The sequence below is a fragment of the Natator depressus genome, chromosome 2 (assembly GCF_965152275.1).
Source record: "Natator depressus isolate rNatDep1 chromosome 2, rNatDep2.hap1, whole genome shotgun sequence".
Classification (NCBI taxonomy): domain Eukaryota; kingdom Metazoa; phylum Chordata; order Testudines; family Cheloniidae; genus Natator; species Natator depressus.
In genome coordinates, this window is record NC_134235.1 from 234,812,305 (window position 1) to 234,827,497 (window position 15,193).

At 38.1% G+C, this 15,193-nt stretch overlaps 1 protein-coding gene across 3 annotated transcripts in view; it reads right to left on the reverse strand.

The window, feature by feature from the left end:
• EPC1 (enhancer of polycomb 1) overlaps window positions 1-15,193 on the reverse strand; it is an 81,946-nt gene that overhangs the window by 1,632 nt on the left and 65,121 nt on the right. The window contains exons 11-14 of one of the 3 annotated variants that reach the window (XM_074946189.1): window positions 4,103-4,221; window positions 3,935-4,021; window positions 3,198-3,339; window positions 2,706-3,066 (exon numbers count right to left, since the gene is read on the reverse strand). In XM_074946189.1, coding sequence (XP_074802290.1) covers window positions 2,706-3,066; window positions 3,198-3,339; window positions 3,935-4,021; window positions 4,103-4,221 — 709 coding nt within the window. Of the gene's footprint in view, window positions 1-2,705; window positions 3,067-3,197; window positions 3,340-3,934; window positions 4,054-4,102; window positions 4,222-15,193 lie in introns of those variants that run through there. The other 2 variants (XM_074946190.1, XM_074946191.1) reach the window with 2 other exon arrangements.

The following is a 15,193-nucleotide window of genomic DNA, read 5'->3' on the forward strand; positions in this document are numbered from 1 at the left end:
CCATTTATTTAAATATTTTTGGATGTTTTCTACATTTTCAAATATATTAATTTCAATTACAACACAGAATACAAAGTGTACAGTGCTTGCTTTACATTTATTTTTTATTACAAATATTTGCACTGTAAAAAACAAAAGAAATATTTTTCAATTCACCTAATGCTAGTACTGTAGTGCAATCTCTTCATCTTGACAGTTGAATTTACAAATGTAAAAAAACTGCATTCAAAAATAAAACAATGTAAAACTTTGGAGCCTATGAGTCCACTCAGTCCTACTTAAGCCAATCGCTTAGACAAACAAGTTTGGTTCAAATTTGCAGGAGATAATGCTGCCCGCTTCTTGTTTACAACGTCACCTGAAAATGAGAACAGGCATTCGCATGGCACTTTTGTAGCCGGCGTCACAAGATATTTTTACGTGCCAGATGCGCTAAAGATTCATATGTCCCTTCATGCTTCAACCACCATTCCAGGACAGGTTCTGCTCGATAACACTCCAAAGTTATTTCCTTTTATTATTGATTCACTTCTTTTGGACAATACACTAGGAGTATATCTTCAGAAGGGACCTTAGTCTATATGGCTACTGCCCGCTCTTTCCTCAAATCCCTGCTCCAGACAAATTTCTCTTTGAGGCTTACAAGAAATTAGATGTCACCAGCAGAAGATTTATTTTCTTTTTTGGTGGTTCTGTAGTTTCTGCATCGGACTGGTGCTCTTTTAAGGTTTCTGAAAACATGCTCCACACCTCGTCCCTCTCAGATTTTGGATGGCACTTCAGATTCTTAAACCTGGGGTCACGTGCCATAGCTATTTTAGAAATCTCACATTGGTACCTTCTTTGTGTTTTGTCAAATCTGCTGTGAAAAAGTGTTCTTAAAACAAACATTGCTGGGCCATCATCTGAGACTGCTATAACATGAAATGAATGGCAGAATGAGGGTAAAACAGAACAGGAGACATACAATTCTCCCCCAAGGAGTTCAGTCACAAATTTAATTAATGCATTATTTTTTTTTAAACGAGCATCATCAGCATGGAACCATATCCTCTGGAATGGTGGCCGAAGCATGAAGGGGCATACGAATATTTAGCATATCTGGCATGTAAATACCTTGCAATGCTGCGTAAAAAAATGCCATGCGAATGGTTGTTTTCACTTTCAGGTGACATTGTAAATAAGAAGCAAGCAGCAGTATCTTCTGTAAATGTAAACAAATTTGTTTGTCTTAGCGACTGGCTAAATAAGAAGTAGGACTGAGTGGACTTATAGGCTCTAAAGTTTTACATGGTTTTGTTTTTGAGTGCAGTTATGTAATAAAAAAAATCTACATTTGTAAGTTACACTTTCATGATAAAGAGATTGCACTACAGTACTTGTATGAGGTGAACTGAAAAATACTTTCTTTTGTTCATTTTTACAGTGCAAATATTTGTAATAAAAATATAAAGTGAGCACTGTACACTTTGTATTCTGTGTTGTAATAGTTATCAGTATATTTGAAAATATAGAAAAACCATACAAAACACTTAATTTCAATTGTTATTCTATTGTTTAACAGTGCGATTATGATTTTTTTAATAGCGATTTTTTTTAGTTAATCATGTGAGTTAACTGCGATTGATAGCCTTGTTTTAACATAAAATGTGAAAGTGTGTTTTGTTTCAACCGAAGTGCAGTATGCCATATTATTGTCACAATTATATCACACATAGAAAAAAATATGTCACCACCAAAACTCAATGTATACTGGTAAAAAATCCTGGGCTAGTAAAAAGAGGAAAAACTAAGAACTCCATATGAAAATCAAATTAAAAGTAAAAAGAGGATAAGAACACATTAAGAGTAAATAAATTAAGTTCAGTAATTTAAATGGTCTGACAAACAATTAATATATCACATACTGTGCAGTAGCCTCTGTATTTTAGAAATGGTATCCATTTAGAATAACTCTAACTGCTCTCACTCCTATTTAAGGGGTAAGACAAGCAATTAAAACATAAATGGCAACTATCTGGTATGCAAATCCCTCATTTTTGTTAAGTAATGTGAAGAACTGAACAAAAAAGGATATTCCCAGAGACCCATATCTACTACTTCATAAATTATATGCAATAGCACACATTAGATATAATTTCTTCAGTTTATAAATCACGTAGACCTCTGCTGAAATATTTAACTAGTTCAATACCAAAAAAATAATAATACATAATGGGTCCTAAATCTAAAAATATTTAAGACTGACAAAGCATGAGAAATAAATAAAACAGCTTAATTTCCAGTTTAAAACCTGATAATTTTATTATTTTAAAAAATTCACAATTCACAAGTTCTGCATTACACAGAATTTCAGGTATTCCCTGAAAGCTTTGCCAATGTTCTAACTGTAAAAAGATCTTTGGATGACCATTGATCCAGATTCCCTAAGGTCATTCATCTATGGACAGTATCACCTCTTTTAAAAGGAGCATGATACGAAGATTCTCCCCATTTATGAGGCAGTAATTTGACTTTCAAATGGATAAACAAGGCTGGTTTTACATTGCGTTTAGTGGAGATGAATTTTCCCTTTGATTGATACTGTCTGGTAGAGCATGAACAGCAGCTTTGGGTTAACATTCTGGGTTTCTGAACTAACAGTTATGTCATTGTGGAAAACCGTAAAATAAAACTAAGAAAATTCAGACACATACAGGACTTACCTTGGTACTGCATCCACAGAGGATGAAGCTGGAACCTTGGGCACCTGACAGTTTGCTGCTGCAGCCAGCTTTAAGGCAGATGATGGAACAGCACTTAAAGTCCTAGGTATATGTCGTGCATTGCGTGTGGAAATAGAGTTTACAGTGGCAACCGATGAGGGTACAGTTAATCGAATGTTGTTCCCAATCAGGAGCGGAGTTGTTGCAGAGTTGGCAGCTTGGTGACTCAGTGCACTGTGGGAACTCGAAGTCTGTGTTATATTTGAAGGTGGTAACAAGGTTGAACCTGCTGCTGACGATGAACTTGTATGTACAAGTGCTGTAGGTGTAGTACTACTGAGGTGTAAGCCCTTGTATACTCCTGCAGAAGAATGATATTTAAGAAAAAAAAGAAAAAAAAAAGAAAATCTGAGACTCCAAACAGGGGTTTCACATACCAACTATGAAAGCAAAATACAATCAGAATGAATTTAGATTTGTATAGGTCTATACCTGAGGCCTGAAGGATGCCATTCACCCCAATTCCAAGCACCACATCATCCTTCATTTTGAATCCCATCAATTGTTCTGATGTTACCAAAGCTGAAGCAGCAAACTGAGCACTAACAGAATCCAATGTCTTGGAAACAAAACCCTAAGATGAAAGGTGGCAAATAAATGTGATCAAGTTTCAAAAGGTCAGTACTCTTCCTATTTTTATGCATAAACTAGTAATGCACAAACCAGTGCAGATAAGAACGAACTGATCCTCACTGTTCCCTCAAACCAAACTTCTGATGTTTGGTAAAGTTAGATAAATAATTAAATGCAGTATTTCCCATGTACTTATAATTCCAGTACTAAAACATGCACAAGTATTTCAAACGCACAACACACTGTCCTTCCATACCATTTCTCACAAGATTTCCAAACCAATCTGGAAGATTCAAGGAGGTTCAGATGTCCAACAGCAACTTCTGAACTTTATGTAACATTTAAAGTGTCAATGCACAAACACATTTAGCTGTTAGATATTTTCACAGCTAAAGACAGAACATGCTTATACATGGTTATTAAAAGGTAAAAATCTGGCCTCCGAACACAGTCATACATACAGTCTCAACAGGACAACAACATGGCTGGAATTCTTTGCAATATGTATTCCTGAGTCTGAGTATTTCATTTAATTGATTCACTCATCTTTTTGGTTTTTGTTAAGAGGGAGCAGAGGCAATGCCTGCCACACTCACCTGCAGTGTCCCTTCTAAACACTTTACAGAATGGCTATGATGTAGATTCAGGCGAAAGCCACTTTCCTGTTCGTTAGTTTCAAGGTTCTATGGCAACAGTTGACAATTAGAGATGAACCCTGGTGGGAAACAATGAGGGATAAATCATAGCACAGACAAATCCCTCACCTGTGAAGTGTTGGCAGAGGAATTACTATTTGCTTGCTGTTGATGAATTTGTGCAAACTGCTGTTGCTGCATTAGTGCCAGTTGCTGTTGATGTTGCTGGTATTGTTCGGCTGTAAATGCTGAACAAAATATAAAACGAGAAAATACTATATCAAAATATGTATATGTTGTATATATACACATCTTTTAGAATTCTAAAACAAAAAACTGTTTCAACATACCACAGCAAATTCCTAAGAACCTTGTTGCATCTTTATGGCAACAGACTATGATCCTTCTAGCGGTTTTGTCCAAACTAAGTTTTTCCCATTGAACACATTTGTGGTGAAGTATTAAACACCTTCTGCACTTAGCTTACAATATCTGAGTGAAGAAATCTCATTTAACGGAATTTAAGGGAGTAAGCCCAGATTGGCACAAACCACCGCTCAGATAAGACTGATCTGCAAAGATTGTGTTTTAGTGTAGTACATTAAAGACCAACTTTCATATGTGCAGATTTGGGGCATTATCTTGTGGGATGCTGAGCATTCTGAACTTCCACAGACTCCACTGGGAGTTAAGGTGCTCACCACCACACAGGTGAAGGCCCTCAGATTTAATATTTAGTTGAAAATACAAAAATGAATTTGATGTTTACTAATGAAGACTGTTTTACCACATTATGATCTCTCAACACAAACTTCACTGTTCCCACCACCCTCTGTTTTGTATAGACTAAAATACCTTCTATATTCGTATTTAAAAAAAAATAAAAATAAAATAATCATGCACACTGTCAATTCTGTCAATGGAGAATTTCATAGAAGCTATTTTCTTCCATAAAGGAGCTCTTAAAGAGTGATACATTAGCTATAACGTGTAAACGTCAATCACAATTTTCCCCAGTTAACCCACCTGGAAAAAAAATCCAGTCAATAAGAATGGAGTTGTTTATGTTGATTTACAGAAGGATGTCTGAGGAAAGACACTGTATTATACTAATTTGTCTATGGAGAGATCAGTTCTAAAAAACAAAAAATAAAATTCATTTTGAATCCCCCAAATGGTTTGTATAGTTTTAATGAAGAAAATCTCTATTGCCAATTTAAAAGTGGGATAATGGTGCAGATTGAATCCATTACAGAGTCAGCCTAGACCACACCTTTTGAGTTTTCCCAAATTAAATTTCAGGCCCCCAAATTTCTGTGGATATTCTCAAAACAAATATTATGAACATTCTTATGCAACAACTTCCAATGCATTCCAGAATTACAACTGTTACCAACCAAATGGAAGGTATCCAACTTTCTACAAGTCAACACAAGACTTAAATGCTTGTTCATGAAATACAGTATCTTGGCCAAAGCTTTTATTCTTTATTCCCAACTGCAGAAAATCTGTACTCCTATCAGACTACATGCATCTAATGTTTCCGGGGGGAGGAGAGAAGAAGACTTAAATGTTGTTAATCTTTGCTGAACTCTAGAGGAGAGAATAGTTAATCAAATGGCTCGTGATGATTTGAATACAGAAAACAAACAAGTTAATCCATAAGAGTCTAAAGATCACATGTCTTCAGCCTACATTCAACTATGAATTTCTTGGAAATATTTGCATCATTCGCAGCTACAAATTAAGATCTTGTACATGATGATTATATAGATATAAATCTTTCTTCTGATTATGTATTGAAAGAGCACCAAATTATCACAGAATCTATTTTAGGGTTTTATACTGCTGCCCATCATGGTAGTATTTGAGAGTCTGTATCTAGCAGCTGAACACAGTAAAATGGCATAAGATTTCAAAGAAGTTAGAAGCTCTTCTGATCGAGTTCTTTAGTGAATAGGCATACAGTGGTTGTGTGTGTGTGTGTGTGTGTGTGTGTGTGTGTGTGTGTGTGTGTGTGTGTGTGTGTGTGTGTGTGTAAAAAACCATGTGTAATGCACTGCATCACTTTCCAACGTATTTCTTTTAAAAATATGGCAAATTGAATTGAGATTAGTCTTGAAGATTTGAAAAAAAAACCAAACATTTACTGCGTTAGTAGGTATTTTATTTATATAAATCTTTTTATTAGTGAATTATAACTAGTTGGTGCTATATTACAGTGTTTTGAAGTTAAAGGTTTAAAGTATCCATACAAATAATGGACTAGGAAAGTTAAGATTTTACAATTTAGATGATTTTTCTTCCTGTTCATTCTTAGTAATTTGGTGAAAGGACTTTGCGCTCTAAAACAACAAGTTTGTAGATGTATTGCTTAAAAAATGAATTGAAATGATTTACTAAAAAGAGGAAAAATCCAATGTTCATCAATTGGAATCTTAAACTATAGCAACATAAAACTGCATATATATTTTAAACAAAGTTTATCTAAAATTATGGCCCCCTTTTTACCTTCCAAAAGGTATTCAGGATTTTACATTTCAGCTATGGTATCAGCCATTTGCTAGGGAAGCAGAGTACCAAACTAATCAGTTCATAAATGAAAAGACTATATAATATGCTTTTAAAATATAATTTGTAAATTAAAAGCCATGTTAAAGGGACACAAGATAATTTAGTCCTGGCCCCCACCCCACAATTACCCCCAACTTCTTATATCATCACAAAAAAATCCAGTTAATCATTAATACTTTGAACAATGAAACCAGACTGGTCAGTTTGATTTGCATATAATTACTTTCAAAATTCCTTAAACATTCTCTTTTGCAACAATAAAATATTGTAATAGCATGGAAGCCATAAAAACACTATCCAACAAAGTTTTAACACTACATTTTGGGCCTAAACCACTTGAATATTAAATTAAAATGACAAGTTAACTGAAGTTTACATTTTTGCTTAACAAAGTTAAACAAAATTTAACATCCATGTCTTGTTACTACTGCACAAAAGTGTTGAGTGTGGTCATTGTTCATAGTAGTATTTGACAGAGATATTAATTTGCTACTTTGGGAAGGAGATATTTAGATTTACAAATGAATGTGTAGTTTCCAAATAGCATTTCAATGAATTATTGCAGTCCATACAGGAATTACCTTGCCAGCCATTATCAAAATAATTGCAGTAACCATTTTACAAGGCAAGTGAAAAGAAAAAACTGCTCTGCACCCACAGCATTTTAATTATTTAGGCTCAAGTTTTCAAAGAGGCCTAAGGAAGCACTGAAATTCAGTGGCAGTTGGCTGCCAGACTTCCTTAGGCGTATTTGAAAATCCCAGCATGAGCAGTACAAACTCCTGTTAGCTTTTTCCCCTATAATTTCTGGACACCGAGATTACACCCAATGCATTGACAAGTGACCATTTATTTTTTTTTAGTGGTTAAAGAACCAGACAGTCATGGGCAAGCATTATTTCCAGCTCTGCCAAAGATTTGGTGTGTGATCCTGGGCTATTCACATCCTCATTATACTTCAGTTACATCCATTTTACAGACAGGAGGAAATACCTCTCTAATAGCGTTATTGCTGAGAGTCAAAGTTTGCAAACTACTTAAACACTCTCTGATGGAAACTGTTACAGGAATGTAAAAATATTTTTCATCCCCATACCATGTCAAAATGCTACTTTCACATAACAAAAGGTCCAGTATACGGGCCATAATCTGTATTTGTTTTAAGTGTTTTAGTCTGAGAAGCTAACTTCTTAGTCTGAGCTACCTATGGAAAAGCCCTACATATACTGATGACATAACCAATCAGGAATGCTGATAATATGCTCTGTCCAAACCCAACTCAGACTGATTTTTTTGGGAAGGGGTCGGCATTAAAGGAAAACATCCTAGTTGGCTAAAACAAAATCAGATTTATTTTGCTCATTTACAGTCCTCCTAATCCGCTTCCTAATTTTCCTCCTGTACCAAGTACAGATAAGAGTTTCTCTTGCAGGCCACTAGGCCAACAGTGTGTTTAGCTCTACTAGTAAGACACTGTGGTGAGGCAGAAGGTTTTGGGAATTGGTTTTTCCTTGTGTAATACACACATACCAAACAAAACCAAAAACCTTTTAAGTGTTCTTACTTTACAAAAAAGCATCTCATCTTCAGTATCCTTTATTTTCAGTGCATTTGTACAAATCTGATTGGAATTGTGCAAGGCTCTCCTGTGAAATTATGCGTCTTCATGACAAAACTGCTCAGCATTGTAAAGTCAAGGAGAGGGTCTAAAAAGTCTTGAAGTTCAGATCAAGAATTAAACAGTTTCACTATTTTTTCATAATTGCAAAACTGAAGTTCTCCAACAGCTTTTCTAACAAAATATATTTCAGAAAAAAAAATCTGTTCACCTCTCTGAAAAGCCATTTAGTACTAATATTTGTGAATTAACAGCAAATGGCTGTCACAAACAGGCTAACTATAAGGATTGCAGAGAGAATCCCTTTTGCTTTCATCTACCGCATATGTTGTTCTTGCTTGTAAAGTCAAACCAAGTTTGTTATGTAAACATGAAAGCTTAGGATCCCAGAATCTTGAATGTCAATAAGATCCAGGTAATGAAGGAAATTCTAAACTTGTTGAAATGGGTAATCAGTTTAAAAAACAAATTCTAAGATGATACTTTCTATTTTTTTTTTTTTTTTTAATAAATTACTGTGCAGACTTCTGGAAGTTTTTATTACTTCTCAGCTCTTACTCCATAAATGAAATCATACATGCTTGAAAATCTGACAGATAGACAAGATGGGTGATCAGCTCCAACTGGTAAAGCTTATTTCCAGCTCCTAGTTCTACCATTCAGTTTTTAGTAAAAAAAATTGTGAAGTGTAGCTCTTATCAATGCTCATAGACGCATATTCTTGTGACAATTTCACCAGAAAATAGCTTTTCAAGTTTTCATATGTGGTACAATCTGACAAAGGAGAAGAGCCCAAATCTTTCATCTGTACATATCTGTCTTAGATATAGATTTGTTTCAGTATTGCAGTCCAAGAAGCAAGAAAGTAAATACTAATGGAGTAGATTATATTTTTAATTCTCAGATCACACAGTGCCTGTTTTTTCAGGTACTGATGAAGACCAAACATCAAGTCTAGCTATTCTAAGATCAACTATATCTGAAACCATGTTAGAAGAATCGTGCTACAGAGGTTCATCTCCCCAACATAAGCTAGGAAGTCTAGATAGAAATTGAAGTAGAACAATGATACGCAAGAGAAGTATAAGTGCACTGTAAGAACACAAAATTGTGAACTTTGAAGTTAAGAACTCATTGTAAAAAAAAAATATTTTTGTTGACAGTTTCAGTTTCTTCAGATCGGCCACATTTGGGTTGTGAAGATTTCCATCAGAGATCATTCTGGTTTGTCATAATGAGGCTTCTTTAAAACTGAGGGTATTCTAAGAATGTTGAACTCTAGGATGAATGAACATACTAGCTAGAAATTAAAGAGGCATGTGAATTTTAAAAAATTCTTACTCAAGTTCTGATAGAAAGTAATGTACTATTAGTAGGTTGATAATTTTTAGGAGGCACTGAACCTTAGCACTGAGTTTAAGTAAGGCTTCCATATGGCACCAACTTTCTAGGACTATAAGGGCTGTAGGTTTGGATGCTAGCAGTTCAGTAGCATCTGAGCTCTTTCATATTTCCTAGCAAAACCCAATACAGTAAATTCAGAATACCACCTCAAATCTTAGTAACCATTTTTGATACGTTAAAAATGAAAAGTAATCGGAAGCGTTAAGATTTAGAGCCTGATCCAAAGTCTATGGAAGTCCATGGAAAAACTCCAAATTGCCTTGAATGGGCTTTGAATTTGGACCTTAAAAAGAACAGCTTTAACACAACATCTAACGGGGCACACTGCAACAAATTTCAATACTCTTCTTTTTCCAGATTTTTTCCTCTACACAACAAATTGTTAGAATTTCTTCAGAGACACTGCATTAACTACTAACAGCGTGACAGGCTACAAATTTATTAAAAGATGAATTTACCCAAGAAACTGGATCTCGAGTTGGTTATCTGAAAAGAAAGTCTGATAGTTCAAAGGTTTGCTTTTGTGGTTATACGTAAGTTAGCCACAAGAACTCTTTTCACAGTAGTGTTTGCAGCACAATGGCTGAACTGAAGCACAGTTAAAAATCAGCAAGTATCCTGGCAAACTATTTCTTATGCTAGTTGACAGTTTACAAGTTCAGATTGTAATGTTACAGGTTAGTCAGTTCACTCATGATCCGAGTTACAGTCAGGCATCTTGGAATTGTGGAATTGTCCCATGCTGTCCAATAACAGGGATATTGTCTCTATCCATTTTGTATAATTCCTATACGCCACCTAGAGGGTTCATTTCCTCAGCATTTTAGTAATTAAGAAATGTACAGTGCTAGTGGTTTTCCATAAACAGGAAATGAGCACAGAGGTTTGCTGCTTTGAAAACAATCGCAGTATGGACAGGTACTGTAACTGTAAGGAATTGAAGATTTGCGTTGATAACCAATTCTGGAATAATGACGACGCAATACATTTCAAATATTCTCTTGGTCATAGGTGCAATCTTGTGTGATAGCTCAAACTTTTAGGACAGGCTACAGTTGACACAGCAGGAATGCATTTTCCCAAAATATTTAAAGAACATACTGATTTTTACATATCAACTTTACAGATGTGAATTTCTCTCTAGTTTTTTTTGGCTCAGTAGTTAAAGTCAGCCCACTAAACTAGTATCTTGTAACTGCACAGTTTAGCTTGATGTGCCTTGTTTTACATACTACTTCATTCATACAAATCTTTGGACTGTAAATATTGTTTTTGTTGCAAATCTGAATAGGAAAATGAAGGTTACTTACCTGTAAGTGGAGCTTCTTTGAGATGAATGGTCACTATCTGTATTCCATGGATGGGATACGCATGTGTGCCATGCACCCGAGTCGGGAATTTCTTGCAAGCAGTGTGTATTGGCCCGCACATGTACCATAGCTCACCTTGTGTTCCCAGCGGAGGGCAGTGCAGGCCAATGCCTCTCCAGTTTTCCATTCTTACCTCAGAGTAACCAATCAGCAGCAGAGGGGTTGGAGAGCAGGCAGTGGAATACAGATAGGGAACACGCATCTTTAAGAACCTCCAGTTATAGGTAACTGACCTCCATTTTTTCTTCATGTGATGGTCCCCTATATGTATTCCACATGTGAGAGATTAATAAATAAATAGGGGGTGGGTGTGAGGATGCAGAAGTGATAGCTGACTGTAGAACTGCTGTCCCCATGGCTGTATCTGCAGTGGACTACTGTACCCGGGCATAAGGCCTGGTGAAGGTACGGAAAGAGCTCCAAGTAGCTGCTTCACATATATCTAGTATGGCTAAATTTCTCAGAGATGCAGCTGAAATAGTCTGCTCCCTGGTGGAATGAGCCTTTATCCCTTCTGGAGATGGAGGATGCCAGTTGGTCAGTAAAGGATACTACAACCGGAGATCCATTTTTAAAGTCTCTGTGCTGATAAAGGTTGATATCATGATCGCTCTGGAAACAAATAGGTTTAGGTGTCTTTCTAATGTTTTGTTCCAAAGCCCTCCAAATGTCCAGAGAATACAGTCTTCTCTCCTCTTCCGAGGCATGTGGTTTAGGAAAAAAAATACAGGTACATGGATGACTCAAACTATCTTGGGTACGAATTTGGGGTGGGGGCATAGGAAGACCTTTTCTTTACAGAAGGTGGTATATGGAGGGCCTGCCAATAAGTGCTCACAGTTCTCCGACTCTTCTGTCCAACGTTAGAACAATCAGAAAGGCCACCTTCACGGACAGACAGTCATACAGCAGGTGGCTAGCGAAGAGGTTAGTGGTTAGTAAGAGACAACAGACCAAAATTGGAGGTCTGATTGAGGTTTGAACTTCACTGCTGGTAGAAAGGATCTGAGAATCCCCTTCAAAAAATTCTAATTGTGACAGGATGCCTGGAGATCATACAGTTATCTATTGGAGGACTGAAAGCACAGATAGCTGCTAAATGTACCCACAGGGAACCGAATGCATGACCTGAAGGCTTAAGGATAAGAAGATTGTTTAAGATATCAGGGATTCTGGTGGAGTCTGGAGACAATATGCATTGATGAATCCAAGCAGAGAAACGCTTTCATTTAGCTGAGTAAAAGCTTCTTACAGAATCTTTTGTACTTTGGTTAAAGATGAATTGCACCCTCTTGGAACATGAGCATTCTACCTCCGATGCCCATCCAAATATCAGGCTCGGAGTTGCAGCAGCCTTGAATTGGGGTATGTGATTTTGCCTCTGTGTTGCGTTAGAAGATCTAGTAACGTGGGGATGTTCATGTGTGGTCGTACTAAGAACGTTAATAGATTGATGAATCAGAACGGTCTTGGCCAGTTGGGTGTGATGAAGATGACTCATGCTCTGTCTTGGTGGATATTCCATAGAATGCCAGGCAATCCTTCCACAATATCAGGAGGGCATCTCCCAAAGAGCCTTTGCCCAGTGCTGCTCTGGAGCAGAACCAAGGCAACTTCCTGTTTGCCTGTGAGGTGAAATGGTCCCAGGCTGGCATTTTCCATGACCAAAGACGTAGCTGAAAAACAAATTGTGAATCTCCCATTCTTGATTTGTGGACAAATGTCTGCTCAGGCAGTTTGTTAGGGTTAAGTGATGTTTGATGCACCAATTCCAGAAACTGACTGCCTCTATGCACAAAGATTTAGTTCCCCCTCACTTGTTTATATAAAATAGTGTTATCTTGTCCAAGATTATCTGAATATGTTTGGATTGGATGGATGGGAGAAAGGGCGGTCTGTCAGGCCTGCAATGCTTGAGTTCCTATAAGTTGATGTACATTATGGACTCCCCGGGGTCCAAATGCCATGTGCCATATGATCACCCATGTGCACACCCCAACTCAAGAGCGAGGCATTGGTAACTATGGTTGCCTCAGGTGTGGGTGTGAGGAACACATTCCAACCCAAACCTTCTCCAGTTTTGTCCACTAGACAAAAAAGAGCCCAATACCTAGGATGGAATTGTGACCTTGTAGTTTATGGTGCCCTTCACTGGTGAATACGGCAAGAGAAGCCAGGCTTATAAGCACTATAGATGTAATCTGCTGAATGGTGTCACGTGTGCGCATGAAGTCAAATGGCCAACGAGCAAAAGGCAACTTCCAACGGATGTCCTGGGTCTGATAGTGACCTTGTGCATAAGAGTGCTAGTTACCTGAAACCTTTCAAGAGGTTGATATGCTGTTGCTGTAGTTGAGTCTAACAATGCCCCTATGAAACCTATGTACCTGGGGAGAGGGAGGAGGAGCTGGGTCAGTATGGATTTTTTGTGATTGATGCAAACACGTAGGGAAGATAAATAAGTGAGCAAAACATTGGTTGCCCTGTGGAACTCCTCAATGGATTGGCCTGCAAGAAGCCATTTGTTGAGGTATGGGAAGACACTAAATCCTTCTCTTCTCATCCAAGCAGCCACCACTGAAAAATCCTTTGTAAACATCCTGGATGCAGTGACCAGACTAGAGGGGAGTACTCTGAATTGGTAGTGGTCTTGGTGGAAGAAGAACCTGATGAACCTCCTGTGGACTGGATGGATATTAATATGAAAATATGCATCTTTCATGCTGAGAGCCACAAAACCATGTGCCCTCCTCTAATAAGGGAATTACTGATACCAAGGATATCATGCAGAATTTTAGTTTTCAGATAAACTTGTTTAACTGATGTACATTAAGAATTGGCTTCGATCCTCCATTCTTCTTGGGGAATCAAGGAATACGGAGAGTATAACCTCTTCCTGTGGTGTTGAGGTGGAACCATTTCTGTGGCTCCCCTGAGGAGCGGGGAATTTACCTCCTGTTGTAAAAATCTCCTTGCAAGAGTGGTCCCTGGAAAGGAACCAGGAAGTGGGCTTGTGAAAAGCAGTGGTCAGAAACTCGAGTAGATAGCCTCTTCTAATATCCATATGTCTGTAGTTAGGGCCCTCCAGTCTTTGACAAGTAGGGTAAGGCGACCTCCAAATACCTGAATAGGGGAAAGAAGAGGCATCAGTAAAGGGACGCTGGTCTCGACAGTCAAAAAGAAATTATTCGGTTGGGGATTAGTGTGCTTAAGTGGTGGTGGATGTTGCAGAAGCTGGGTTCCTAGGTCTATATATTAACTGTCTCTTGCATGGTGGCTCCTGAGCATATTGATGATAAAAGGGCTGAGGAGATGGTCTTGCCCTATATCCCTGTCCATAAAGCTTCTTCTGGGGGGAAGGGGTATGAATGCACAGCTAGCAAAGCATTATTCTCAAAATCTTTGAGGCAGCAGAGATTCATCTGTTTTCTAATGGATTACCTTACAGTGTCAAAAGGCAGATCTTGGATGGTACTCTGCATCTCTGTACAAAAATCTGAGGATTACAATCATGAATCTCTCCTTATTTGCCGTAATCATCCCCCTCAATGCAGTATCTGCTGCATCCACTGTGGCTTGGAGTGAAGTTTTGGCCACCACTTTGCCCTCACCCACTAAGGCCTGGAAGTGGGCTCTATCCTTCTCAGGAAGCTTGTCCTTAAATTCTAGAAGTCTAGCATAAATTGATCAAATTAAATGGACAAGAGGGCCAAGAGGAAAAGATGCCCTTTATTCCCAGAAGGTCAAGTCTCATATCCCTTATAGAGGGAGTAGCCTTTGGGTGCTGTTGCTCTGTAACTGCCTGCACCACCCTGTAGGTTGGTGGAGAGTGAGAACAAGAGCTCTCCCTCTTGGATGGGACAAAGTAGCACTTCTCAGCCCTCTTAGGAGTGGAGGCACAAAAAACAGGGGTGTCCCAAACTGCCTTTGCTGTGTCCATGATGGCCTCGCTGATGGGGAGGGCTACACTACCATCTAGTAAGCAGTGCTGAGCCTCCTGAATTTCCTCCAGCTGGATTTGTAGCTTTGCAGCTACTTTAAGCAATACTAAGAGCTCCAATGGGGCTGGCTGCGTACGGCTGAGTGATAGCAAATAAGACTCTTGCACCATTCCTGGGTGCCTGGGGTAGGGCTCCCACAGTCCCTAATGTTGTCAATAAGATGGATCCACCAGCAGAGGAGGACCCCTTGGCATCGGGTACCACCTGTCTCTTGGCCAATCTTATCTGGTTGGAGGTCGGAACCCTGACCTTC